General features: G+C 42.3%; 1 protein-coding gene across 5 annotated transcripts in view; it reads left to right on the top strand.

The window, feature by feature from the left end:
- The window catches only part of KLHL13 (kelch like family member 13), a 77433-nt gene extending 70061 nt beyond the window's left edge, over positions 1 to 7372 (top strand). For all 5 annotated transcript variants that reach the window (XM_072929104.1, XM_072929103.1, XM_032748358.3 and 2 more), the window contains one exon: positions 903 to 7372. In XM_072929104.1, coding sequence (XP_072785205.1) covers positions 903 to 1390 — 488 coding nt within the window. In that variant the 3' untranslated portion in view covers positions 1391 to 7372. The remainder of the gene's footprint in view (positions 1 to 902) is intronic.
- Positions 7373 to 25453: the final 18081 nt, after the last annotated feature.

The raw sequence follows: 25453 nt of genomic DNA, 5'->3' as shown, positions 1-25453 counted from the left end.
CAAGGATCACAGGCCTATATTCTCCCACTGAAATTTTAAAGGATGTCCTCTTAAGAGCTAAGCTGAAATTCAGGGCAGGAGGTGAGACAAGGTTGCTCAGCTGACAAGAACTGGTGGGGAGATGTGCTGGAGCAGCTTCATTTAGGGGCTCTTGTGTCAGTAGGCTGGGACAAATTTGCTTTAGAATTTACTGTCAGGTACAGGTGCTTATTTTTCTGTGAGCAAGTCCATTGAGCTCCTAATTGCTGTGCTGCTGGCAGTTGTGTTTTGCCCATTTTGCTTGTTTTACTGCAGGTGGCACATGCATATGCTATCTGCTGTGGTTTTTTTCATGTAGATCTCACAGATTTTTCTTTTCCTTTTGTCCTGAAGCCTCTCCAAATGCTTTTGCAGAGAGCTATGGAGAAGGTAAATGTAGAGGGAACCATAGGTAACTATGAACTGAAAAATATTTGAAATGTGTGTCCTCTCTCTATTCACTTGAAGTTGATGAAAAAAGATTTTTGATATAAATTCTACTATGTAATACTTAAAACACAGTGGCATAGTATCAAAATTTGAAAGGGAAATGGATTCTTGATGGTGAGAAACATAACTAGCAAACTGAATGAATACAACAAGCAAAGAAATAACTTTACAAAATAGAATTATAAGTAACAGTTTTTGTTCTTTTAATCTGCCAGAATCAATTAAGTAATGAGGTGCAGTGTGAGACATGGCTTCTGTCCATATTCCCATTTAAAGGAACAAATGTCATTTGAAATGGAGTATTTGTGTGATAGTAATCTAAGCTAGAGTGAAGAAGTTTTAAGGAAGATGGAATTCTTTCAGTAAAATGTATTTTTTGTTATTTAATGCTTATTAGGGTGGGCACTACTCTAACATATATCTTGTTTCTTTAGGGGGAATCACTCATGATACTTTCCAAAAGGAACTCATGTGCTTTGACCCTGACACAGACAAGTGGACTCAGAAAGCTCCGATGACGACAGTCAGAGGTCTGCACTGCATGTGTACTGTAGGAGACAAGCTGTATGTTATTGGTGGAAATCACTTTAGAGGAACAAGTGATTATGATGATGTTCTAAGCTGTGAATATTACTCACCAACTCTAGACCAGTGGACTCCAATTGCTGCCATGTTACGTGGGCAAAGTGATGTTGGGGTTGCTGTCTTTGAAAATAAAATCTATGTTGTTGGAGGATATTCTTGGAATAACCGGTGTATGGTGGAAATAGTTCAGAAGTACGATCCAGAAAAAGATGAGTGGCATAAAGTGTTTGACCTTCCAGAATCCCTTGGTGGCATTCGAGCCTGCACTCTCACTGTTTTCCCTCCGGAGGACAATTCAGGGTCACCGTCTCGAGAGTCTCCTCTTTCAGCACCTTAGAGCCATCCCTTGGCTCACCATGCTGTAGTAACACCTCTGCACTGCATCATGGGGTCTGTCATTTTTCTTCAGTAGTTTCTGTTAGGCTTAGCCTACAGCATTTCATACAATTACTGGAAAAAAAAAAAAAAAGACTTTGGCATTATTTGTGCTGTTTGTTTGGCCTAGAATGTCTCTCAAGTGGTTAACAAAAGATGTACTCACCCAAGCCAAATGTTTAACAAATTAGAGGGTATTGTCTATAAAATGTATGAACTAGGTACGTTGTTAATGTTGTATGTTGGGTGTGAGGTACCTTATAGCTTACATTTGGGAGCCCAGTGAGTCAAATTTGTATTGAACATGTCACTGAATTCCATGTTGAAATCCTTCTTCCTTTCATTTTTGACTGCAGATCACAGGGGTAGGTAGACCACATCAATGTGAACTCTCTGAAGGTTGCCAAGGGGCCTGAGCTACCTCCCTCTTTACACAGAGTATTTTTGACATATCTGTTTACCCACCTGACTTTGTGGGTGCTTTCAGAGCATATGAAGTTTCTTAGGCAGAAGGAAGAAATAAAATAATTTTAAAATATTACCACTGTACAGGAGCGGACCTTGTAGAGGCCGGGAGTTTTTTATAACATATATCGAGTGTTTTTCCTGAGTCAGTTAAATGATGCTTCAAACAAAATATCCTAAACATATTTGTGGTTTTTAATTTGGATTTTTTTTCAGGAATTGGCTTCCGCTTGCATGGGAGCACACACTATTAACAAATGGGAATTCAGTGCAGCTGTGTATTCTGTGCTATGGCTGTACTGAGTATGGGTAGTTAAGGGCTAGAAACAGTAACTTAAGCCACTGAATTTGACCAAATGGTTCCATCCGATCAAACTGAATCTACCTTTTCTCCTTTGCTGTTGAGATAACTTGCATAATGTGTCCTCTGTATAGTCTCAGTTAATAAGGTTATTTAGCACAAAGTGCAGCTTCAGTGAGAGAGCTGCTTTTGCTCAGTGAACCTGGGCTACCACATTTTACCTTCTTTTGTTCAATAAAACTTTTAACTGCAGTTACCCAGTCTAAGCTACCTCATTAATGTATTTGGTTTTCCTCCTCTGCCTCACTGTCTCCAGGATACGCGTTCCGTATATCCACGCGGGTAGATGAATCTGCCAGGAAACCAATGCAGGAGTGATCAGGAATGGGTATTTTTGACCTACTTTTAAAGAAACTATTTTGGTCTGATGTGTTCATTTTATTGTTAGGGACTGATGAAAAGCCAGTCTTAATGTTTTTTTTCCTTGGAGAACTGCTTATGTGTGCAGCCCTGCAAATTCACAGGAATCTCTACCTGCTCCAAAATACAATGCCCTGCTGACAAACTGCAGCTCTGATTATGCCATTGTGATTGTTCTGAACTTCCCATCATGTTACGAGTCATTTTGCTAATGAACAGCCACAGGGGCATCCTCTGGGGAAAACTGTTTAAACCAGCTTATTGTGTTACCTATTAATAATAACCAAGTAAAGCTTAATAGACTTTTGTTATTTTGCTATTTGTGTTTTGTCCCTGCTTCATGCATCAAGCAGCAGGATTACTGTGGTGGCAGTTTTGGAAGTACTGATATTTATTCTTTGTGCAGTTTACTAGTAATGGTCACTACCAAAATCTACATGTAAGTATTAGGTTTCATAATTGTTTTGGTTAAAATCAAAGTCAATTCTTCCTCTAAACAATTGAAGTCTCAATTCTGTGTGGCTGTGCAAGGTTGTTGCAGGTGGAATAGTGGCACCAGTGGATGCTCCTGGAAACTGGGCACTGAAGATAAACTGATTCATCACCCTAAGAATACTCTTCTTATGCTGTGCAAAGTACTGGATAGAAAAATGTTGCTCTGTTGTTTAAACATTTTTGAATCATTTAAGTGTCACATGCTACTAAATTTTTTCCAGCTCAAAACCCAGATTTTAGACCCTGCTTGAGTTTTAATCCCCTGAAATCCATATTCAGTGTCTCTTTTATTAATTAAACTGAAAATTACTTGAAGGAGTTGCAATTCCTTTAGGATAATGTAAATATATCCTGCTCTTTGTATGCTGGGGATGAGGGACACAGTGTTTAAAAGTGGGTATCTCGCTGGTATTCTCTGTTTGGAAGAAGCTTAATATGGGTTCTGATCATTCTGAGGTGGTTTAAAGCCAGGATGTCAGTTTTGTGTCTGAGCCTTGAATATCCAGGAGCTGGTATATGGCCACAATGTTGAGGGATTTTTTTGGTGTTTTGGTTTTTTTTTTTTAATTTTATTTTTTGTTTATTTTATTTTAACTCATTATTTGTTATATGTAAAGTGGGAGAATTATTTTTGAACATTTTGTCATCAGTGGATTAAATGTAGTGCTTCAATCAAATTAATATTTGGGGTTTTTTGTTTTTGTTTTGTTTTTTTTTTTTTAAATCTCTCTCTGGATTAAAGTGTTTATAATTACATTAGTTAAAATTTACTCACTAGGATTGAAAAGCAAGCATCAAAGACTTGTCCATAACTGCAAACTGGTTTCTTCTGTAATACAGTATAAAATGACTTGATGCTCATTGCATCCATCTTACCCATGGCATAAGAGCCTCTTTCCATCTCTGAACCCACAGCTGTAGGTATGGATACAGCAAATACCCATCTCCATTTCCAGTCAGGCTGCCTCTTCAGAAATCTTAGATTCTCTCATGTTGCAGTGTAGTACCTGAATCAGAAGAGCATCTGGATAAAAAGCAATTATAGCTATTTGACTTGAATGAAATTAAGGCTCCATGGTGTGCCAGCTGGAGAGCCACAGGAGCTGTCTGCCCTCTCGCAGTGATGCAGACACACGCTGCAAAATTCATTCAGACTCTGCTTTTTGGCGCCCAATTAGCAGCAAATGCCAGAAGTGCTCATTTCCATATACAGTTTGGCCAAAGGCCCATCTGATATCCCTGCAAAACCCAGCACTCTGACTCCAGATACCCAAGATTACATTTATTTTGTTCTGTGTTTTCAGATAGGACAAGAACAATGGGGAAGAAGACCTGGCAAAATCCAGGTTATGTAAAGTTTATTTGCCCTGTTAACATCAGAGGGTTCATCATCTGCAGATATCCATTTTTCTGTGATTCCCCTCCTCTTAGAAAGTTGTAAAGTCCAAGAACCTGGTCCAGGGAAAACAATTCCTGCAATAATCCAGCCAGTCTTGTGGCTTCTTGGGATAATGGAGTTGTGCTGAAGGATTGAGCACTGGTGCAGCAGAACGTGGCTGACAGCCTGGCTGTGGCTGTACAGGCCCCTTGGATGGAAGAATCACTTTACCTGTTCCCAGGACAAAAGTGAGTTGTTTTCTTATAAACAATGCTATTTTAAAATTGCCCATTCTGTTTCTGAGGGGTAGGATCTCTAAGGAGTAGCATTTTAGTATCAGAAGCTCAAACCAGTGATCTGGTCCTTTAGTGGAATAATGGCAATCATGGATTAGAGCAGTTTGCATGCAGATAAATAAAGTTCTACCTAAAGGCTTACAGTTTTAATCTCATGGGCTGGTTGGACATCAAAAAATAATTTGATACCACAGCAACAAGTGCAGTACAAATATCTGGAGAAGTTTCTAACCAAAGAGTTGAGGATGATCTGATCAGAAAAGATCATAGCACTTTTCTTTGCAAAGTTCATTCTGCCTACCAGAATTATTGTTCCTTCTTAATTTGCCCTCCAGCTGGTGATTACCTCACCTTTACACTGCTGTCTGACTCTGCTGGTCACTGTTTTTTCAATCCTTGGTTACGTCCTCTGCTCCTGATCAGAACAGATAAAGCTCAGGCTTTTTTAGTGGCACTTACATCAAGAGAGACAATAGCCCACTGTTGATAAATGTATTTGTAATTCAGCTTGTGCATTCTTGGAAATATAAAAGCAGTTTTAAACTAGTGAAAGGTATGTGCATGTTGCAGGAGTAATGTGTGTCCTGTTTCCTCCTGGCTTGCACCTTACCTGGTGTGTGGAGGGCTGTGTGTAGTGGTGACCCAGAGGTCTGGAGGGAGAGTCAAGCTCTCATGTGGCACTTTATGCTTTCCACGCTCTGTGAAAGTTTTCTTTATTGCACACCATATGTAGCTTATTGGGTATTTTTTATTTTGTATTTTAAATGTGAATAATGATTCTTTGTGTGCAAATGTAGTCAGAAAAAAAAAGTCTTAAAGGGCAGAGTTCTACTTTGCTTAATTGCTAAAGTTTTTAGTCCCATGAGTATTGCAGGACCTGTTCAGCTGTGAAAAGATGATTCAGTTTGAGAGCAAGCTAGGAAATCTGGATGGCTTTCCTGCCTGTCACCATGTCACACGTTCTTGTTGCCAGTCTTTCACAGGTCATTCAGTGAAGTTCTTTTCTTGGTCAGTAGGCTCCAGGTTTTCATGTCCAGCTCTGTTGGACCCGCTGATTACCCACTCTGGGGAAAACTTGTGTTTTCACAACCTGAAAAGACATGGCTTGTTTTTTTCAGGAATTCCACCATCAGTGACACACAGGAGTCCTCCAGAGTTCTTTAATGACCTGGTTAATTTGTACAGAGATGTAGCCCAGGGAACCTGGGAGTGGTGCTGCAGCAGGAGCCATAAGTGGCTGACATTCCTGAGGGGATGGTCTCCTACTAGATGTATTACTTTGGCTCGAGTGCTGTTTTTTCCCCTTTGGGAGTATTTATTGCTGCTGTTTGAGTTTTTAACCTTTTTTTTTTTTTTTTTTTTTTTTTTTTTTTTTTTTAATAAGTAATGCCTCTGTGAGTCTGCAGTGGGAGCAAAAGGTTCAGGTGGCTCTTTCTTTTAGAGCTTCATGCTGTCAGACTGTCTGCATGATTATTGAACCCTTTCTCTTTGGAGTTCTGTTTCCTAAATGTTTAGGAGAAATCATTTTGCAATGTGAAAAGATCTCAGATGAAAATGTGTTTGGGACTGGAACAAAACTGCATATTATTTTAGAATTTTTTTTGTCATGGTTTAGAGGTTAGTTTGGACTTTCAGCTCTCACAGACTAAATGGGGAGGGATTTTCTTTTAAATTTTTTTTTTAAATAACTTATAGTTGGCTTAAGTAAGTCAAAGCTCAGTTATTTGTACCTGCTTGCATTCTTGGCTGGCCTGTTGCTGTATTCTCCCTCAGATCACAGCATTCAGTGCTGTCTGGCATCTGTTTCCTTGTGTAAGAGCACCTCCTGTCTTCCCTGCTGCCTGTTGATTGAATTCCCAAATCAATCTGAGCTTGGGTTCTTACATCTGAAGTACCTGTGGAGCTAAAGACCATGTGGAGCTGTGGATTGAGGGCCATGGCTTTGACATTTAATTCCCCACCAGCCCCTCACTGCTTTGCAAGATGTTCTCAAACCCAGCTAAAATCTGTGTGCACGAGGCAAATCTCTCAGGCTGAAAATTTTAGTAACCTGGAGTGTCCTTGTCCCCTTTGCAAGGATGGTTGTGCACATGAGCTGCTGAGGGCTCTGGGAGGGGAAGCACAGGAGCTCCTTGGGGAACCATACTTTTTGTTGGCCTTTGATTCTGCTCTTCCTGCTGGGCCCAGATGGAGATGGTGGGAGGGAAGGTCAGGGCTGGGTCACACTTTCCAGCTCTCAGCAGAGAGCAAGTTTGTTTATTCTCCTCTGTCTGCACAACATGGCAGGAAAAAGAACTGTAGGAACATTTCAGATTTTAAACATTATTTCACAGAACAGTATTCATTAATAAAGGATAAATTAGTCTGTTTTAACCTGTGTTCCTCCTAACCAGGATTGTTCCAAAATACTTGGCTTCTGTTGAATTAACAACTTTGCCTTTAGCTCCCTTGTTCAACGTTACTGTAAAAAAAATTGCTTGGTTTCTTTTCCATTTGTTTTTCATTGCTTGTAACCTTTTCTTAGAAATGTGGAAATAATTTTCCTTACATGTTTTATGCACCAAAATAAACACACCACTGATCACCTGAGTCCCCTCCCCATGTTTCTTACTTAGTGCCTGCCAGTGTATCTTTCCATATTTTTACCCAAAGGTTTGACAGCTGTCAATAAATACCATCACAGAGTCATAAAATTCCTGCTGATGGGTGCTGCATTGTTAAGTGGGGTAAAGAGGGGTCATCTCTTTTCTTAATCACTTCTGGAAAAAAAATTGCTTTGAAGACCAGGGCTGCCGTGTTTAATATGTTTAAATGCAGATTGTTTTGGCCTGTGCTTGTTAACTTTAGTTTTGAATATTTGTCTTTTTCAGATACGTAATTGCAATATTTACAGTGCCTGCAATACAGTGCACTGTTTATAGAGTGTGTTCCTGCCCTTCTGTGGGTGCTGAGGTTTCCTTGGGCCCTGTCTGCGAGGTTCCCTTCCTACCCAGACAGACTCATTGGGAGTGATGCTCTTCAGTCTTCAGGGGAACGACCTTGTGTGACTAACAAACCTCTGCCAGGGTCAGGAGCAGTCAACTTGGAAGGAAATCAAAGCAGCTTCCTAATTGCAGTTAAAGCACAGCCCAAGTTTCCAGAAAGGGGGAAGAGAGCTGCTGTCCCTTAGGCATGTTTTGTCAGGAGCTGAGGATATTAGCAATGAAAGGATTGTTGCTGTAAATAAAGACAATAAAATAAATCCCTACATCTGCCCCCAAAACAGAGAGAGATTGCTTCTGTTGATATACCACACTATAAATATTTGACTTTGTGTGTATATGGGATGTCTCAAGTGCTCATATCACTTAAGTGATGCCCTAGTTCCCATTACTCACAGTGTTTTCTATCTCGTCAATTCTGAATAATGTTTTAAAATGACATAGAATATTAGAGGATACACTTTTCTGGTTTTATTTCCTAAGCCTTTTTAAAAGAGATTTTATGTATCCAGTTATTTCAGCATTGCTGCATTTAGTCAAACCCAGGAAACATGAAATGTCAGGTTTTGGTTTGTCATTCAGGTCTTTTTGGAGTTTCTGCTTCTCCTTTTTACTTTATGGAGTTTTAAGGAGGGGGTGACAAGAAGAAACAAAGAAAAGGAAACATCAGTTGCAACTGAATGATAATGTCTGCTGTCAGCAGCTCTGTCATTTGGGACAATTTTATTATTTACAATCCTGTCAAATTTATACTGTGTAATAACCCAGGAGGTTTCCATCTGGCCTGCAATGACACAGTGCTGGGAAAGGAAAAACCAAACATCTTTGCATTATTCCCTGCTCTGTGATTTCTGTCTTACCCCATGGAGTAACGAGTGCTCGCCTGCACCGAGGCACTGCAGCCTCAGATCCCATCCCTGCTCCTGATGGGTCTGGTCCCTGCTGTGCCAGAGCTGCCCAGAGCCAGGGGCCCTCTGTAGTAGTTAGGAACATGACTGAGACCTCTTCATGTCACCAAGCATGTGTCCTGTACTTAGGGATGCTGATAGGAAAAAAGCTGTGACCTTGTTTGCTCTCCCTATCCTTACTTCCTCCCCAAAGAAAACCCATCCTCATTGTAAACCAGCATTTTCATTAGACCAGACTGGGAATTTTAAAAGATGCCTCACATTCTTCATCTCACTCCTCAATTTTGCTGTCTTTTAGAAATTAAGATTAATTTTTTGTCTTACCATCATGTGGCATGAGAGACCAATGCCGTTCAATAGACAGCTGCAGCTCGGAACTTGGGGTTACAGCAGAAACTATGCTTTTTAAAGAATCACGTTTCATTTTCCTCTTCCATATTTATACACATATCAATGTGGACTTTCTGGAATTTAGATAACTTGATAGAGATGACATGTGCCATATGGTCTTTAGGACAAATTCCAGCTTCATTAACAGTTCACTGGCTGAAAGAAATAGCAATTAGTCTTTCGTGCAGTCTAAAATCAGCTTGTCAATTAGCAAACAAACTAAAAATTACTGGAGTTTCTTTTTACAGAAGCCTCTGCTGTGAGCCTTCTCCCTACACCCCACGTAGAGCTGACTTTGCAGCATCAAACCATTGCACCCTGTATTCACTGCTTTGCCACTGGAAATGGGTCAGGATTAAGCAGAAGAATCTCAATGTGTGTAATGCAAATATGAAAGCAAAGAGGCAAGTGAAACCTCTGTATTGCCCTAAATCGTGGGCACAGTGCTGGGAGTGGAGGGAGGGACCTGCTGGAAGAAGCCCTGAACGCTGAGCTGGTGGGCAAAGCCTGCCCTGAGAGAGGAGTGCCATGAGCCTCCAGGCAGAGGTGGTGTCCAGCAGGGCGGCTCCTCAGCTTCCCAGAAACAGCACTGCCATGTGCTCCTGTTCTGGATGGGCATGTGGGCAGAGCAGGGCCAGAGTCTGGGAGGGGCACCCTTGGCCTGGCCTGCCCAGGGGCTGGGTCTTGGTCAGAGGGTGTGATATATCTTTATTTTCCCAGTTCCACTTGCTGGAAGAAGACCTTTCTCTTTCCTGATTCATTTCTAAGCCACCTGGGATGCCTGTATTCCCTTACACCCATAAAATCGGAACAAATAATTTATTGCACTCTTCTAAAGCTGTTTATCAGCTAAGGCTTGAAAGACTTGTTTTCTCCAACTGTTTTTTGATATTACTTTTTGGTTTTTACTCAAAAGCTAAGTAAGATCTTGTGATTTACCTGAAGGAGGATGGGAGGTCAGGTGACATTTTTAATGTCATCAGCAAAGACTGTGCTGTCAAGTGGCTGTATTGGCCACCCACAGAAGGTGCAGGAGAACCTGATGACTACTGGTTATTTTATGAAAACAGCTCTTGAATTGCCACAAGTAACTGAGTAAGGGAATGAAAGTCTGCTGTGATCAAATATCTAGTGCAGGCTGTCCCTCCTGGCTCTGAACTCATCCCTGTTGGTTAATGCCTCTGCAAAATGCTGTACATGGCTGCTGTGATGGGAACCATCAGCCCCTGAACCAAGCTGTGCTGTTCCTTCTGGAGGTGGGAAGCTCCTTGTTCAGCTTCTAGTTTCTGCTCTCTTACTGTGGACCTTATCCGTGTGATGTGACAGCCTCCAGTGAAAACACTTCACCAGAGCAGTAAGTAAAGCCACTTGCCAAGGCTCGTGACCCCATTGTCTGCAGAACCTGCATGGTCCATTCTCAGATGTGTGGTGCTGAGGGGTGGATATTGGATGGCCTCATGTGCCTTTCAAAACCGGGGAGTAATGTTTTGGAAAGACCCCATCAAATGACTGTAAAGGAGCTTCTTCTCTGGATGATGCTTGAGCGGCGAAGCGGGGTGGGGGGAGGTTGAGAAGCCAAAGCATTGTACTATAAAGACCCTGGCATGAGAGACCCCAGGTATCTGAATTTGCCAACACCAGAAATGCTCATTTGGGTTTGTTAGACAATTCCTCAGTTTCTCTTTGCCCTCCCAGTCCTGACCCCTTTGCTTGGAAAGCACACAGATGACTCCATGTCTGACAGCTCTGAATACTGGAGGGGAGGGTTTTCTCACTGCTCAGAGCAGCTGTGGGGCTCTGTTCTTGTTCCCGTAGTACTGCTGAGGTGGCACAAGGACAAGGTCACAGCACACAAGCTGATCTTCAAAAATAATTTTAGTAACTCTGCTAATGATAGTGGAACTGAGCTGGAAATGTTCCTGTCTGAAAGAGCTGGGCTGCAGAAAGACACTTTTTTTCTCTATAATTCAACAGAAACTGGGTTTGCTCCTAAGTGCAGCCTGTTTTGAAATCAACCCTTGTGTGGAGCTGCAGGGGTTAATGCCCATCTCCACTGTCAGATGGAAACTTCCAGGGCTGGTGGGGATGATGGAGCGTGCAGAGGAGCTCGCAGGCCCCTTGCGTGTTGTCTGCTGTGCTGTCTGCTCTGTATTTAGGCTGTCTTGTCTTGCTAATCACATCACATCTGTCAGCTCTCTGTGGCTAGAAACAAATTGTAAACAAGATGTCAAGGTGGAGTGGGATGAATTGTTTTTAAAAAGGGGCAAAAAAATCAAACCATATTGAATGGCAAAAAAATAATAGGTAAATAGCAGCTGAATGTTCCTTTTAAAATTATTTTTAGTGCATGTTTTATCATAGCTAATGAATGGTGGTTTATACACGAACATTTGGTTGTAAGGATGTGCACCACAGTGGCAAATCTAAAGCAGTTTCATTCCTTCTCTTCTCATGGCCTATAGCAGGTGCTTTACCATTTTTTCCACCATTAAAACACTGGAAAGGGCTGCAGCAGTTTAGTAGCAACTTTTTCTTGCAAACAGTACAACCCCACCAACCAACACCATCAGCATTTGCCTGGCTCACACCTTGCAGAATGTCTGGTATTTCTGTGTTTCATTTACCAGGTTTGCCCAGTAGCAGGACTCTGGTAATATGTTCACAGACAATATGAGAGAGAATATGTCCTGTAGGCACAGAGGAAAGATTTACAGTTTACTTATTCAGTAAAAGTACTTTGATTACTAATTAGAACTAATTTTATTTACTTAGAATTTCTATCACCAATAATTATGTGTTTTCAGCTAAAAGAAAGTGATGGACAGGAAGGATGTGACAGAGGAACTGTTTTTTCTCAGTTAAAGAAGATGCGATGGTAAATACTCAGATGCTATGGTTTATGTTCATTTAAGGTCCATTTTCCTCCCAGGTCCAATGAATGATGTGGAACCAGGTGAAATGTTTGTGTCTAGGTCACAGATCAGATTTATAGGTCTCGATGGAAAGTTATTTCAAGTAATTTTAGACTTAGAAAACAAGACTGGAGCGTATTCCCAGTATTAATATAGCCATATGAACAAGTTTTAGTTGTGGCTATCACCAAGTAGGGAGTGAACAGTTTTCACCAAAACTATTTGATAAAATTACAGGTAAAATGAGTTTTATGAAAACTACAGTGGTTTTAAAGGAAATGTTTGGAAAAATATTGTTTGGAAGGATCTTAGGGCTTTGCTGCTCAAGGATGGAGAGGGCCAGGGCAGCGCTCAGTCTTTAAATACCCTTTGCCAAAGCTGCTGGTACCTGAGAGCTTCATCCTCCTCTTGGGCACAGCTTCCTCCAGGCAGGAGCATCTTGCCTGAGTCTCTGCTTCCAGCTGTGACAGGGGCTGGATTCAGCAATTTTGGGTTGCCTCTTGTGTTACCAGCTGCTCCTCACTGAGCTGTGCTTTTGGATTGGGTGATGGACAGAGATGGAGAAGGAAGATCCTGACCTGTGACCAGCATGGCCACAGAGAAATGCTTCATATAGTCTTAAGAATTTCCAGTAATTTGCTTTAACACTTCTGTAAACATTTGTTGTTTTGTTTTTTTGTTTTGTTTTGTTTTTAGCAAATGTAGCATTTGTGTGCTAGGGCAATGCAGGGCTTATGCTGCATCTCACAGGCAGGAGTGATGTGACAGCATGGAAAAATTCAATAAGACACTGCCTGTAATTGAGGGCCAGCATCTTGTGATGGAGAGACATTGGAAAGCTGTGACTTAAAGAAGAATTGAGCCTGACACAGGTGGCAGATGTGCAGGTAGCACAACCCTGACAGGTCAGTGCAGCTCCTGTCAAGGACCTCCAAGACATGCCATAAAGGGAATAAAAGAGTGTAGCTGTGGGTATGATGCATGGGCTGAGCACAGAGAGGGGTAGGGGCTGATTTATACCCACACAAGATTATTTCTGGGTTTTGCATGTAGTGGTCTGGTGGTTCTTTTGTATTCTCACAAAAAAACCTCTGATTGTTCTGACTGTTTTTACCCCTTAGAAAGGCAGAAATATATTGTTTTGTTTCTTTGATGCATTTTTCATGTATATTAGTCTGTGCTGTTGTATTAAATAAGAGTAACCATGATTTGCTAATGAGAATCACTGTATTCCCAGGGACAAACCAAGAGTATTTTTAGTAATGAGGTTACCAAGAGGATACGTGGTTGAATTAACTATTTCTATTTAATATACAGACATTTTGCAAAGGATTAGACATTGTAAATCCAGTGGCCTTCCCAAGTAGGATAACTATCACTTTGAAATTATATTTAATTGTCCACTCTTGACTTTTATGTCATTTAGTGTGTCTAGCCATGCTATTAGAGACTTATGTCAGGAAAGGCCTGCTGTGACCTTACAATACACAAACCTCCAGACAGTTCCTCTTTATCCTTCTCTCTGGGCAGTCTGTTGTTCAGAAATAAAGGCTTGGCATAAAGGAAAATAAAATTTAGCTGTACCAGTGTGGGAGGGAGGGGCAAAATTAAAGGCTATTTTTGTGTGTAGAAGAGCCCACGAGGCTGATGGTTTTAGAATACCTGGATGTGTCTGATGGCCTGGATCAGATCCAGGTGCTGGACCTGAGCTCAGGATCCAGCCTATCTCAGACAAGGTTCTAAGCTGCCATTGAAGAAATGAACCTGCTTTAAGGCCAAGAGATCTCTGGGAAAAAAAAAAAAAAAACACTAGGAATGGGGATTAAAATACTTTCTTAAAAATAATTAAACTCAGAGGTTTAGCAGTAACTGCAAAATGGGTTAATTCCCAATTGGAGTTGCTTCTCACTAAGCATCTGATAGCGTGAGAGCTGACACACAGAGCTCCCACTGAACTGCACTAAATGAACTTCTGAGGGTTTTCTCCTCCAGCAGGCTTAAAGCTGCCTCCCTCAAATGAAACCTGCCTTTTTTTCATGTAAGGAGTGCAGCAGCAGAACTTGCTGGTATGGTGAGCAAGCTGATAGATGACTAATGGCCCTCGGTCATGGAGATGGTCCTTGAGGGCTGGTTGCAAATGCTCAGCAGTGATGCAGCATCTGCCTACAGCAGAAGGACCACCAGAGCCCTGGAGCTCCACGGCCCAGCATTCCAGAGAGTGAGAACTCAGGATCCCAGCTGGCCCTGGGAGGAACAGCTCTGGTCCTCTGAGGCCCCAGTCCTGGGGGCAGAGGCTGCAATTAAAGCACCCATCCCTGTCCATGGAGAGCAAGAGTTCTGGCTCTGGCAGACAGTGGAATGTGAAGTTCACTGGCATGGCAGACTCAAGGCAGCAATCCACTGCAGCTGCCACTGTGAGGGGCACAAGCAAAGGGAGCAAAGTCACTGGGAACATGAGTTTTAAATAATGTCAATATGTTCTCAAAGTGAGTTTGCTTTATGTAATTGCTCTGGGGCGCCGGTGGTCCTTTTCCTTAAGGTGGATGTACTTGTCATTGCTAATCAATTGGTAAATACCAGTACTATGATATTTTTTTGTGTCTGCACAGGCATAGGCGTTGGATGGTGCCTGGGTCTTCAGCAGGGAAAATGATGAAAGAGCCTGCACTGCCCAAGCTGCTCTTCAGGCAGCTCAAGGGTAAACATTAAATCATGAAAATCCCAGCAAGCTGCCAGCTCAAGCAATGCCTGTGGGATCTCTGGGGGGAAAGTGCCATGATCAGTTATCCATCATTGTGTAGGGTCTCTCCTTCTTCAGGTGAGAAGACCAGAGTTCCTGAAAGGATGGGGTGAGCAGGGTCATCTGCTGCCTCCAGCAGGGAGAGCTGACCCAGCTGTGCAGCTCTGCAGTGGGAGGCACGATTGAGTCTGCCTTGGTGGGAAGGAAAAAACAGTATGTTAGAAATCTAAAAAAGTGGAGGGGAAAGGAGAGCAGTAATAGGATAAAGGGAGCATTCAACAAAAGGGAAAGATGAGAAAAGGTTCTTTGATATGTTTCCAAGAATGTCTCAGGTGATGGACACATCAGGCAGCATGCCCTCTGCCCTCAGGTGCTCCCCCTCTGGCAAGCCACCAGTTCCCAAACCAGAGTCCCAGTGTCTGGGATTGCTGAGCTGTGTGTTTGCAATACTAGGGAGGACAGCCACTGTAGTCACACCGTGAGCAGGCTGGAACTGGGAGCAGAGCGGAGCCTTCTGGTTGCCTCTGGTTCCTTCTGGTCTCTGCACTTGCCGTGGTTGTGGATCTCAAACCACAGGTCACAGTGATACTGACATAGGCAATAAAAAGTGGTGATAAAGAAAAAAAAAATCAATGTCAAAATCCATGTTTCTAATTACTCATATGCAGTATGACACCCTAGAATTGTAATTGCCAATTTCATCTTCTGTGGCTGACCACATACATGAATTCATTCAAGTAGAAAGGAAGGAATTAAGTATTAATTTTATAAAAAGGAAAGGCTACTAGGGATTTAAATTAGATTTTTAAATTAAGTATAAACCTGTAAAAAGTCTTTCTGAGTGTTCCCAGTTTCTGTCATTGATAATTCCCTACAGCAACGAAACAAAATGGTATCAAGTGTCTGACAAAATGTCAAGGCACTACCCCCGTGCAGCCGGACAGGAGAGAGCCTGAGCTGGGAGCATGGGAAGTGCTGGCAGGAGCAGGTGGGCTCAGCATCATCCTTCATCCCCACCAGGGTGTACTTAGCAACGAATTTTCAATGGGGCTTTAAAAGTCCTGTCCCTAATGGAGCACCCGATTGTGCTCCTTAATTAAGGCTCAGTCCTGGTGGCTCTGCCCGTGCAGAGGGAGCAGAGCCCGAGTGCCTCAGCTCACTGCCCTCCTATCTGTCCTCCTGGCTCAGGAGGCTGCAGAGACCTGTCACAGCGCAGATAAGCACAAAAGCAAATTAAGATTTAGGAATTTCTTCTGGGACCTTCCTAGGCAAAAAGAGGTTTTTAATTGGTTTTTAATTCTGCGGCTGCCAAAGGTCTTTAATTAGGTTTTACATCATTCTCCGTTATCGCTCTCCTTTTCTATGTTTAGCCTACTGTGGTCTAGGTTTCTTTAAACAGGTAAAAATTTGCTGTTTGTCTTTTTTTTTCCCCCAAAAATCAAGATGCTGAGTGATTTCATGTTGATGCTAATCAGCAAATGAATTGCTGAAATTTAAGCCTGCAAGACAATGCTTTAGTCTTATGCTGCTATATTTAGCTTCTCTGGTAAATGTAGTATTAAAAGCGTGATAACTTTATTTTTAATTATGTTTATTCTCCTTGTTCTATTTAGCTGGAAATCTGGCTTTAAAATTTTTGTCTGAATTTCCCTTTTTAAAAATCACTTTCCCAATTTTTAAATTTTTAAAACAGCCTTACAAATACCCTGATTTGCAGAGCTCTGCTGTAGCATTGACACTTTACAGAGTTAATTTCGGCAAAAATACAAAAAATAAAAATGTGCTTGTATAATCCTTAATCAGTTGGGATTTTTAAGTCAGAGTGATACCTGAGACTGGTGGGTGCTGGCTTGCACTCAAGCTGGTGAATGGACCAGCTCCAAATCCCATTCCCTGCACCTGGTGCCTGGGGCAGCAAAACCTCTGGGAGGTGAGCCCTGACCAACACCTTCCAAAATCAGTAAAAATGGTACTTCTGTCCTGAGCAGATTTAGGGTTAGACCAAAAACCCATCAATACTCTGCTAAGTATGGTGGTGGATCATTGCTCAAGTCCAGACAATATATTTGTTAAAATCCAACCAACCAAGGGTGGAACCACACTGTCACTCATCCTCTCTGGCTGAGTATGAATCAGCTCCTGAGACTGAATTATTTTCTGGGTGTTTTCATTGATTTAACTGGAATTACTAGGAATGAGTGCTGCTCTGTTATATGCATGTTGTCAGGAAATAAACCTATTAGATGATGGGGAGATTTGTCTCTGTATACTGATTTTCTCTATCCCAAAAAAACATTTTTATGTCCAAAATCTGCAATGGTTTTGGAAGTTGCTCTCTCCCCTGTGTTCACATCTGCATGTGGATGATGTGATCATGTGTCTTAGTAGCACAGTTGTTCTTAATCATGGTACAGGCAAAAAATGTGGGTGAATGTGTGAGTGAAGTTGAACCTGGGGAGCTTCTTGGGACAAATGCCCTGCTCAGGGGAGCATCTTGTCTTCATCCAGAAGATGCAGCACCCACCTGGGATGAAACTACAGCTGCCAGCACCTCTCCAGCACCGTCCATAGACACCATGGATGCTGTTTTCCTCCTTGTGACCAGCAGTGCCATTTTGGTAACACTTCCAGTCCCCACAGCTTACACAAAACCCTGGACTCCTTGGGCATGGGTGCCCTGTGCTGGACCCACATCCCCTGTGCCTGTTCAGCTCCCAGCAGTGCAAAACAGGAGGTTAATCCCAATTGCAATAAGGGCCTATGTTAATAAATAAATTATAGTACAATGGCTCTATCCAGAGGAGGGAAAACCCCCAAAGCTGTGGTTAAATCTCATTGGTTTCACTTTTTAAATATTATTTTAAAATATTATTCCATGTGCATGATAGAAGTTGCTGGCTTTGCTAGTAATTCCCTTGAAGTAAAAAAAGCCTTTGCAAGTGTAGCTGGGTGCTGCAGGGTCTGAAGGGAGATGCTGCTGCCAGTGGCTTGTGGAATGGGACAGGTCTTGTTCTTTATCACTCTTGAACTTTAGTAAGATAATGAATCTGTGTTCATTAGTCCATGGCTATACAATTCGTTCCACTTTCTTTCCAGGGTCTTGTTCTCCATGCTGTCTGATGGATTTTCTTTCAGGATATCCCCAGTTCAGCACAGCTGAGTGCTATGCTGAACACATCTGAGCAGCAGGAAGAAGTTCCCTGAATTTGTCTCCACTCTAGTTCCAAGGAGGAGTTCAAATCTCACCAGTGTCCTCAGCGAGGTTCAGTCCTCCCCAACACCTCAGGAGTGTCTTTGTTGCTGCCTCCCTGCCTGTGTTTCAGCCACTCATTACTCCTTAGGGGCTGCAGGGAGGATCAGCATTAAAATGGATAAAAATGTGCATGTGGCAAGGGAAAGGCTCTGGATTGTATGTGCAGTGTGTTGTACAAAGGGCTGATGGGTGACCAAAGTGTCTAGAGTGCTGCTGGTCTTCCTTGGGACTGCTCTAAGACATGAAGGGATCAGTTTGGAGGGTAGATTTCCTTACACAAAAATAGCAAATTGAATGTGCTGAGAAGTCCTGGGTGTTTTGCTTTCTATACTGGGAAATGTTTCCAGAGGAGCGGATGCTCAGCAAAATCTGGTGCTTGATGCTGACTCCACAGCTGATCCAAAATAGCAGTAATCTTTCCATAGATACTTATAAAGAGGTTTTCATGCTTAAAAAATCCTGTGGAAATACTTCTATTAATTTCTGTTTATGCCCTGTCTTTTTTTTTTTTTTTCTTTTTAGCCTTCTTTGAAAATTGTGGTATTTTCAGTTTAAAAATTCACTGGGAAAGAGTGAAAAATACCAGCTGTTTTTCTTCTCTTTCTTTGTGAAAACTGCAGTTTCTGAGGAGCAGATGTTCTCTACCAGATGAGAGGGGCTGGGTGGCTCTGCCTGCCCTTGGAAGAGCCCAGGAGTCTCTGTGCCCCAGATTGCTGCCATTTGGGATTCTGCTCATGTCCCTTAGCTCACCTTGAAGTTGCAGGGGGATTGGGATGGTTTTGGAGGCAAAACCATCACCTCCCCTCAGCCAGGCACTAATCCTGCTCTGGGGAAGTCCTGCAGTGGCAGTGAGCAAGGTGTCTGCATCCTCCACGCTGCATCTGGGTGTCAGGGAGCTCATGTCTGAGCTTTGGTCCTCCAGCCCAGGGCTCATGGGGTACAGAGGTGCTGCTGCTTTAGAAATGAATGGGCACTGTCAGGTGAAGGGAGTGTAGGAGCACAGGGACTCCAGTGTAAATGGGAGAGCATTAAAATTAACCAGGTTTGTTCCTGTAATAGGTAGCTCATTAGGGTGAGTGCTAAGCTTGTAGTGCTCTGGTCCAGGAGCTGCCCTGGCTGAGCCTTCCTGGCACTGGGGCAGGACCTGCCCCAGGCCAGGTGCCTGTCCTGGCTGTGCTGCTGTTCCTGCTCACCCCCATCACAGCTGAGCTGAGGAAATCCTGCAAACTTCCAAGAGTTTGGTGATCACAGGCAGGTCACCACAGAGCCTCCTGGCTTGCTGCAGGAGTTGCTGTCAACCCTGTGTAGACCCAACTCTTTGTACTGTCTGAGCCTTTTTGGTGCACCCTGTGAGAGACAGCCTTGAAGACATAGGCTTCAGCATCTGGCATTATAAAACCTCTTTTTCTTCCACTTTTTGATTATTTAGAGGTGAAGTGTTTCTGGGAGGCAAATGAGAGTATCTCATACTCCTTGTCTGGCACAGAGAAGCTCAAAAGTCACCTGGGCCCCAGGCTCAGCCCCAACAGCAGCAATACACTGACCTGCACAGGGCTGGTTAGCCAGGCATCAGGCTGGGCAGTGATTGAAAGCTAAATCACGTGCACTGAAGACACTTCAGCAGCAATTCTGATGGCTCTTCAAGAGTGATGGTTCTGGTAGAGTGGCTTTGATTTGTTCCTGGCCCATACATCTCTGCTCTTCAGCATGGTGGTAGAAATTGCTTCATTATGAACTATTTCACTGCAGCAGACTTCAGATGTTTGGGAATTAGAATCAAATTGCACTGTTGATTGCTTTTCTTTTCCCCTAGATCTTGAGTCTTCAGGAACTGAAGTACATTTTTTTATTCTTCCTTCACATGGGCCTGTGTCAGTGATCACCTGCTCAATGTAGAGCAGAGCTGAGTCAAGCTGTGCCTCTTTGCAAGGCATTCTCTGTTTTATCTGTGCCAGTCCCTCTGAAGTCACCTTTTCTCTGACTCTCAGCCTGACCTTTTCAAGGTTTTAGAAGAAGAAAAGCATGGTAATACAGGGCAGTTTTACACAGGTTTGATGTTATGTCTCCCTCTGTAAAACAGTTCCTGCCTTGAACATGAGGCTGGCACATTCCTTGAGCACCACAGCTGCTTTGTGGCCCAGGATCCTTGATGACAACCATGAACTGGATTGTCATCACTGATAATGCCCTTGCTCTGAGAAGTCTCATTTCAGCACAGCCTGCTGGTAATCCCAATGGAGCTGATTCCTGCTCTTAATTCCCAGCTGCTCCATCTTCAAGCAGTAGGAGATTTCAGTGACTGCCAGACTCTGGATAGGTGAGGACAAGTGTGTTTCCTCAGTCCAACAAGGAAGCTTTCTTTTAAGAACTTTTGTGCTATTGGTCAGGCATTATTTCCCATGGATGAAAACACATAGTATTTTGTTTCCCACTTGTTTTTATTCTGTTGTTTTACAGCTGATCATTACATTCTGACAGAACAGCAGAAATGCTGTTCTGCTAACCAGATCACAAATGTCCAGCCTCCCCAGTACTGACAATTAGCAAGTGTTCTTCAGATGAAGATGATTGTCCAATATGGGAACATTGACAAACCAAAAGGGTGATTAACAAAACACTTAAAATATGTGGATAAATCTGAAGCTGTCTGATCTGGCTCTTCACAAAGCAAGCCAGCAAATAATAAGGTTAGTCAGAGGACAGATTCATCACCGTCATGAAACCAAATTGGTTTTTATAGGATTGTGTGATTGAAAAGATTCTTGTGAAATGATCCGGCTGGAGACCAATGAGATGTGACTGAAGGTGTTTGGGGTACTGCAGCTTCTTCACTATAGCCTGCAGTAATTACTCGGAGCAAGAAAGGTAGTCAATACTCACATACATCTGTTGTTCATGCTGGCTGTAAGTCATCTAATCTCTTCAAGGGTATTTTTTGGTTCTCTGCACTGTGGCAGAGGAATAACAGAGAAAGTTATGCCTTAATAGTAGTTTGCATTGATTCCTGCACCAGACAACTGCTGAGGGGATGGCAGGCTGTGCTGTGCAAGCACTGCTGTCCATGAAGAGTGGTTTGGGCTATTTGGGGGAGGTGGTGTTGGTCAGCAATAGGAAAAGGATTACAACGAAGCCTGGATTAAACTTCTCCCAGGTTAAAGCTAAAGACTGTATCTAAGCATAGTGGAATTTCACAGTGCAATTTTGCCTTGTTACTGGCTGCTTTATGTAATCCTGTGTCAGGTATCTTTGGCCTCTGGAGAGTTGGGAATCTTCCCTTAGCGCCTGTTACTTTTCTGCGACTCCCTGTCTCAAGCAGGTTTCTGGATCTAGCCACCTATCTCTGACCAATTCATATATTTCAGTCTATAAGACTTCCTAGATATCTTCCTGGCACAAATGAGAAGTTTGATGATACACAGACCACATGGGTTGTCTCATCCTAAGCTTTCTCACTCCAGAAAGCAGGGGGGTGATTTCAGGTATCAGCTATTCTTGCTGTTGTCACTGTCTGGATTTGTTTCTGCCAAGGACTGGAAAGTGGGTTGCTATTGTCTTAGGCTGCTGTTCAGAAGTATCAGTTCCATACCTAATTATGCATGAAATCAGACTGGTTTTTAGACACTTTGAAGATTCTACAAGCATGACACAGAGTAAGAATGGTACAGAAATAGACCAGTGTTTCCTCTTACTTTGAAGTTACTAAATGTATATCTAATTACAAAGTGATTAAGACAGAGTCACCACAATATGTCTCTTCTGAACATAGTTGTGAAGCAGCATAAATACTCTTAAATATAAAGCATTTCACAAATAGGAGAGCAAGAGCTCAAGTGAAGTTGGGCTCTTTATGCAGTCTGAATTATATACTGAACTTCAAGTTTCCTTCAAGTGAGCAACAGCATTACATAAAACATCAAAGCTTTTCTGTGTGCTGCATGGAAAGAAAGAGCTACCTGCTTAAAAAAGCAGAATCAGTGATGGAAGACATTGCTTAGTTGTCTGTTTCTACAACTTTTCCTAGTCTTTTTAAAATAATCACTTATTTATAGGTTGTAGGATTAATTCATGAGCTGCTTTAAAATGAGGACCTGGGGATGCTCCAAGGTTAACAATCACATATTTTTTATTTTCTTAATGTTCTATTTCAGTTAATAAAAGCTATTGCTCCCAGTGATAACAGTTACCCAGAACAACAGATAATTGAATAGGTTTAATGGAGCTTTGATTTCAAAATACTTGCCTTGAATGACAATATGCAAAGTTAAATAAATGATGGATGAGCAAGATTAAATGGAACAGAACTGTAATCTTCCTTACATAATATAGGAGGCATTAATATAATTCTAAATACCTGTAGTTAAAGCTATGAATGTCATAGTCAAGGAGATCACAATGCCACTGGCAAACCTTAATTTGTGGTCTGGGCACAGTTTTGCACAAGCAGGAGCCCCTGAGCAAGCTGGATTTGGAAGCTGAATGCCTGAACACATCCATAGGAAAACTGAGCTTGGTCTGACTCAATGGCAGCAGCAGCTCATGGACATGTGGGTTAATTCTGGGTTAAAGCCCAGGTCTTGTTGGGTTCCTCTAGACTTTTGCTCTACCCTCCAGTCCACTGGGCCCTCAGTGTTACAGGAGTTGTGTCCTTCATAATAGCTACTTTTGGAAGATGGATGAGATTTCTGCAGTAGTCTTTAAATTACCTTTTTAAAGCCCTTCAGGTGTGAAGAGAGCTGCTGGGATAAGGTGCTCTTACCCCACTGCTGATTTAAACAAAGGCTCTCAACATAATTTTGGAAATGACTAGCAGTGCTTCAAAACTATTTTAAAGAGATCCATGAAGGTCATTCAGGGATTTACAAGTCTAAGAAATGTTAGGTACGACTTCCTGCTTGAGTACAGCCCAGTCAAGGAAAGAAGCTCATCACTGCTTTCCTCCAGCAAAGCTGTCTGCAGCACTGGCTGAAATGATGAACTTGTCCCACATTGCTCTCATCTCAGGGTGGTATTTTCATTCTATGTCAGCCAGGAGATACTATGGAAAAACAGGTAATCTCTTCTTATCAAATCTGTTCTTTCCAGTGTTGGACAGTGAGCCAGTGCTCAGTCGGTACAGCTGAAGCAATTAGCAGAGTAACAGGGGGTTAGAAAGGCATTCCTGTTGTCTGATCATCCAGAAGAAAATAGTATCATAATAATAATATGGTTAATTTAAAAAGTCTCAAGCCTGCCCTGATCTGATTATGCAACGTTAAAAAATAAAAAGGGACTGAGAATTCGAGGGCAGTTGCTTCCCAATATTTTCCAACAGGAAATCCCAAGTGGGTATGCAGTTAGAAGTGAAGCCAGAAGTGCTGGAGAACGGAGAGCTTTAAAGAGGGAATGGTATTGCCAAGCAACATGTTCATTGTGATCTAAGACCTAGGGAGAGGCCATGGCTTTATGCATTTGGAGCTGTGTTTGTTCAGGATGTGGAGATGATGCCTGCAGGAAACCCATTTTTTTTTTGTCCTGATCCCCCACACTCTCCATGCATCTCTCTGCAGAAGCATGGTGAACTTGGTCTGATCAGGGAATTATGTATCAATGCTTTCTAGTGATTTTGTCTATTTCAACATTCACAGTTTGTATAAGATTGACTTGAATCAGAAAATAAAGGCATCCTGTATGTTCATCCTATTGACCTAGCTTTCATCCTAGACAGAACAGGGCTATCCATGCTCATACATAGCTGGGACAGTTTCTTTCAGACTCAGATTCAGTTCAAAGACATATTGCTTCTGCTCTGAGTCTTCTGGATCGTTCTCAGCCACCAGACTGGGATGATAATCAATGCTCATCAGACAGTATCAGGGTCATGGGTTAATAAGACCGTAAATCTCAGAGTAATTTCTCTGAAAGCTGCAGTGAAGTCATAGTCTTTGGCAAAAAATGTCAGCTGTATCGTTCCAACCTTATTTGTCTGAGAAAAGCAGTTATAGGTAATTTGTGAATTGTGCAAAAACATGAACTCATGCATAATAATCTTAATGGAGCTTGTTTACATCTTCTTCTTATGCATAATTAGCAAAACATATGATCTGAGTTGTTCTCCTCGTTTAGAGCCCTGTTTTGGCTGGTTGACACAGCAGAGTTGGTGTTGCCAAGAGCTATAGTGGGTAATGTTTTCTGATAGATTTAGTGTGGGATGTCTGTGCGCAGCAGTAGGGTCTGTAAATACACACCAAAAGGATGAAGGCCATCATAAACAGTTGTATCTGCTGCAAACCAGAGCTGCGGGTCCAGCACTGGCATCTCCTCCATGCCCTGACAAGTCAGTGTCATCAGCTATGTCTCATATAAAAGCCTAATGCTGGGTGACTGATTGTATCACAGCCTTGAGACTGTGCCTTCTAATTAGATATGCAGAGTGAATAATTTGAGTTCAATTAGGTGTTGCTGGCTGGACAACCAGTGGTGTAATGTATATCTACACTAAATGTTATAATTAACCTGTTTCATGTCCTTGGTTACTGACTTCTGGGCACTGGAAATAGCTATTTTGGATTGTTTGGGATTTTGTGGGTTTTTTCCTATTTTGGCATTATTTTACAGCATCCAGCTACATTAAAACCAGCATTAGGTGTTATTTAACATCTTTCTACAAACTTTATAGGAAAGAAGCATTGTTTGCATATGTGTATCTGTCTTGGAGGTCAGGATTGCTCCTTTCGTTCTCTCAGGGAATTTTTTTGCATCTGTTGCTAAGAGACAATAATGAGTGGTACTTAAGAGAGACCCAAGAAGTTGCCATGGTTCAGGGGAAGGGTGCACCTGGCTACTCTCTCTGAGAGCACTGAGGGGACAGACACAGCCTGGGGTGTGCAGGGACAGACAGACACACCTGGGGTGTGCAGGGACGGACAGACACACCTGGGGTGTGCAGGGATGGACAGACACACCTGGGGTGTGCAGGGATGGACAGACACACCTGGGGTGTGCATGTAATGTACAGACACATCCTAGATGTACATAGAATGTACAGACACACATCCTAGAATATACATGCTAGTAAACAATTGTTTTTCCTTTTCCCATGTCTTTGCCTGAAAGCCCTGTCATTTCAAAGTTATAATAATTTGGTGGGAAGAAGTAATATTTTCCGTTACAAGGGAGGTTCCCGCCTTCCTTGGCAGACACCTGTTTTTCAAACTCAGAAAAGTTGTTATACTGGTTCTGAGTTCTGATTTCATGCTTGTTGCCAGTTAGGATTCAGTGAACTCTTACCTTTTTTATGCAGCTTTCAAGCCAGTGGTGACTCATACAGATGTCATAAGTTTCTGACTAGTTGTTTATGTAGCCTGCTCCAATCGGAGACTTATTTGCAGATAGATCTCAGCAAGTTACCCCTCTCCTATTCACTCTTCATCATGTTGCAGTGTGTAATTTGCTTGCTAATTACACTGTTTGCTCCCTTCTTGGATTCATGAAGCTCTTTTAAAAATCA

Source organism: Taeniopygia guttata, chromosome 4A (genome assembly GCF_048771995.1).
Source record: "Taeniopygia guttata chromosome 4A, bTaeGut7.mat, whole genome shotgun sequence".
Classification (NCBI taxonomy): Eukaryota; Metazoa; Chordata; class Aves; order Passeriformes; family Estrildidae; genus Taeniopygia; species Taeniopygia guttata.
This window is presented reverse-complemented; position numbering and strand designations above follow the sequence as displayed.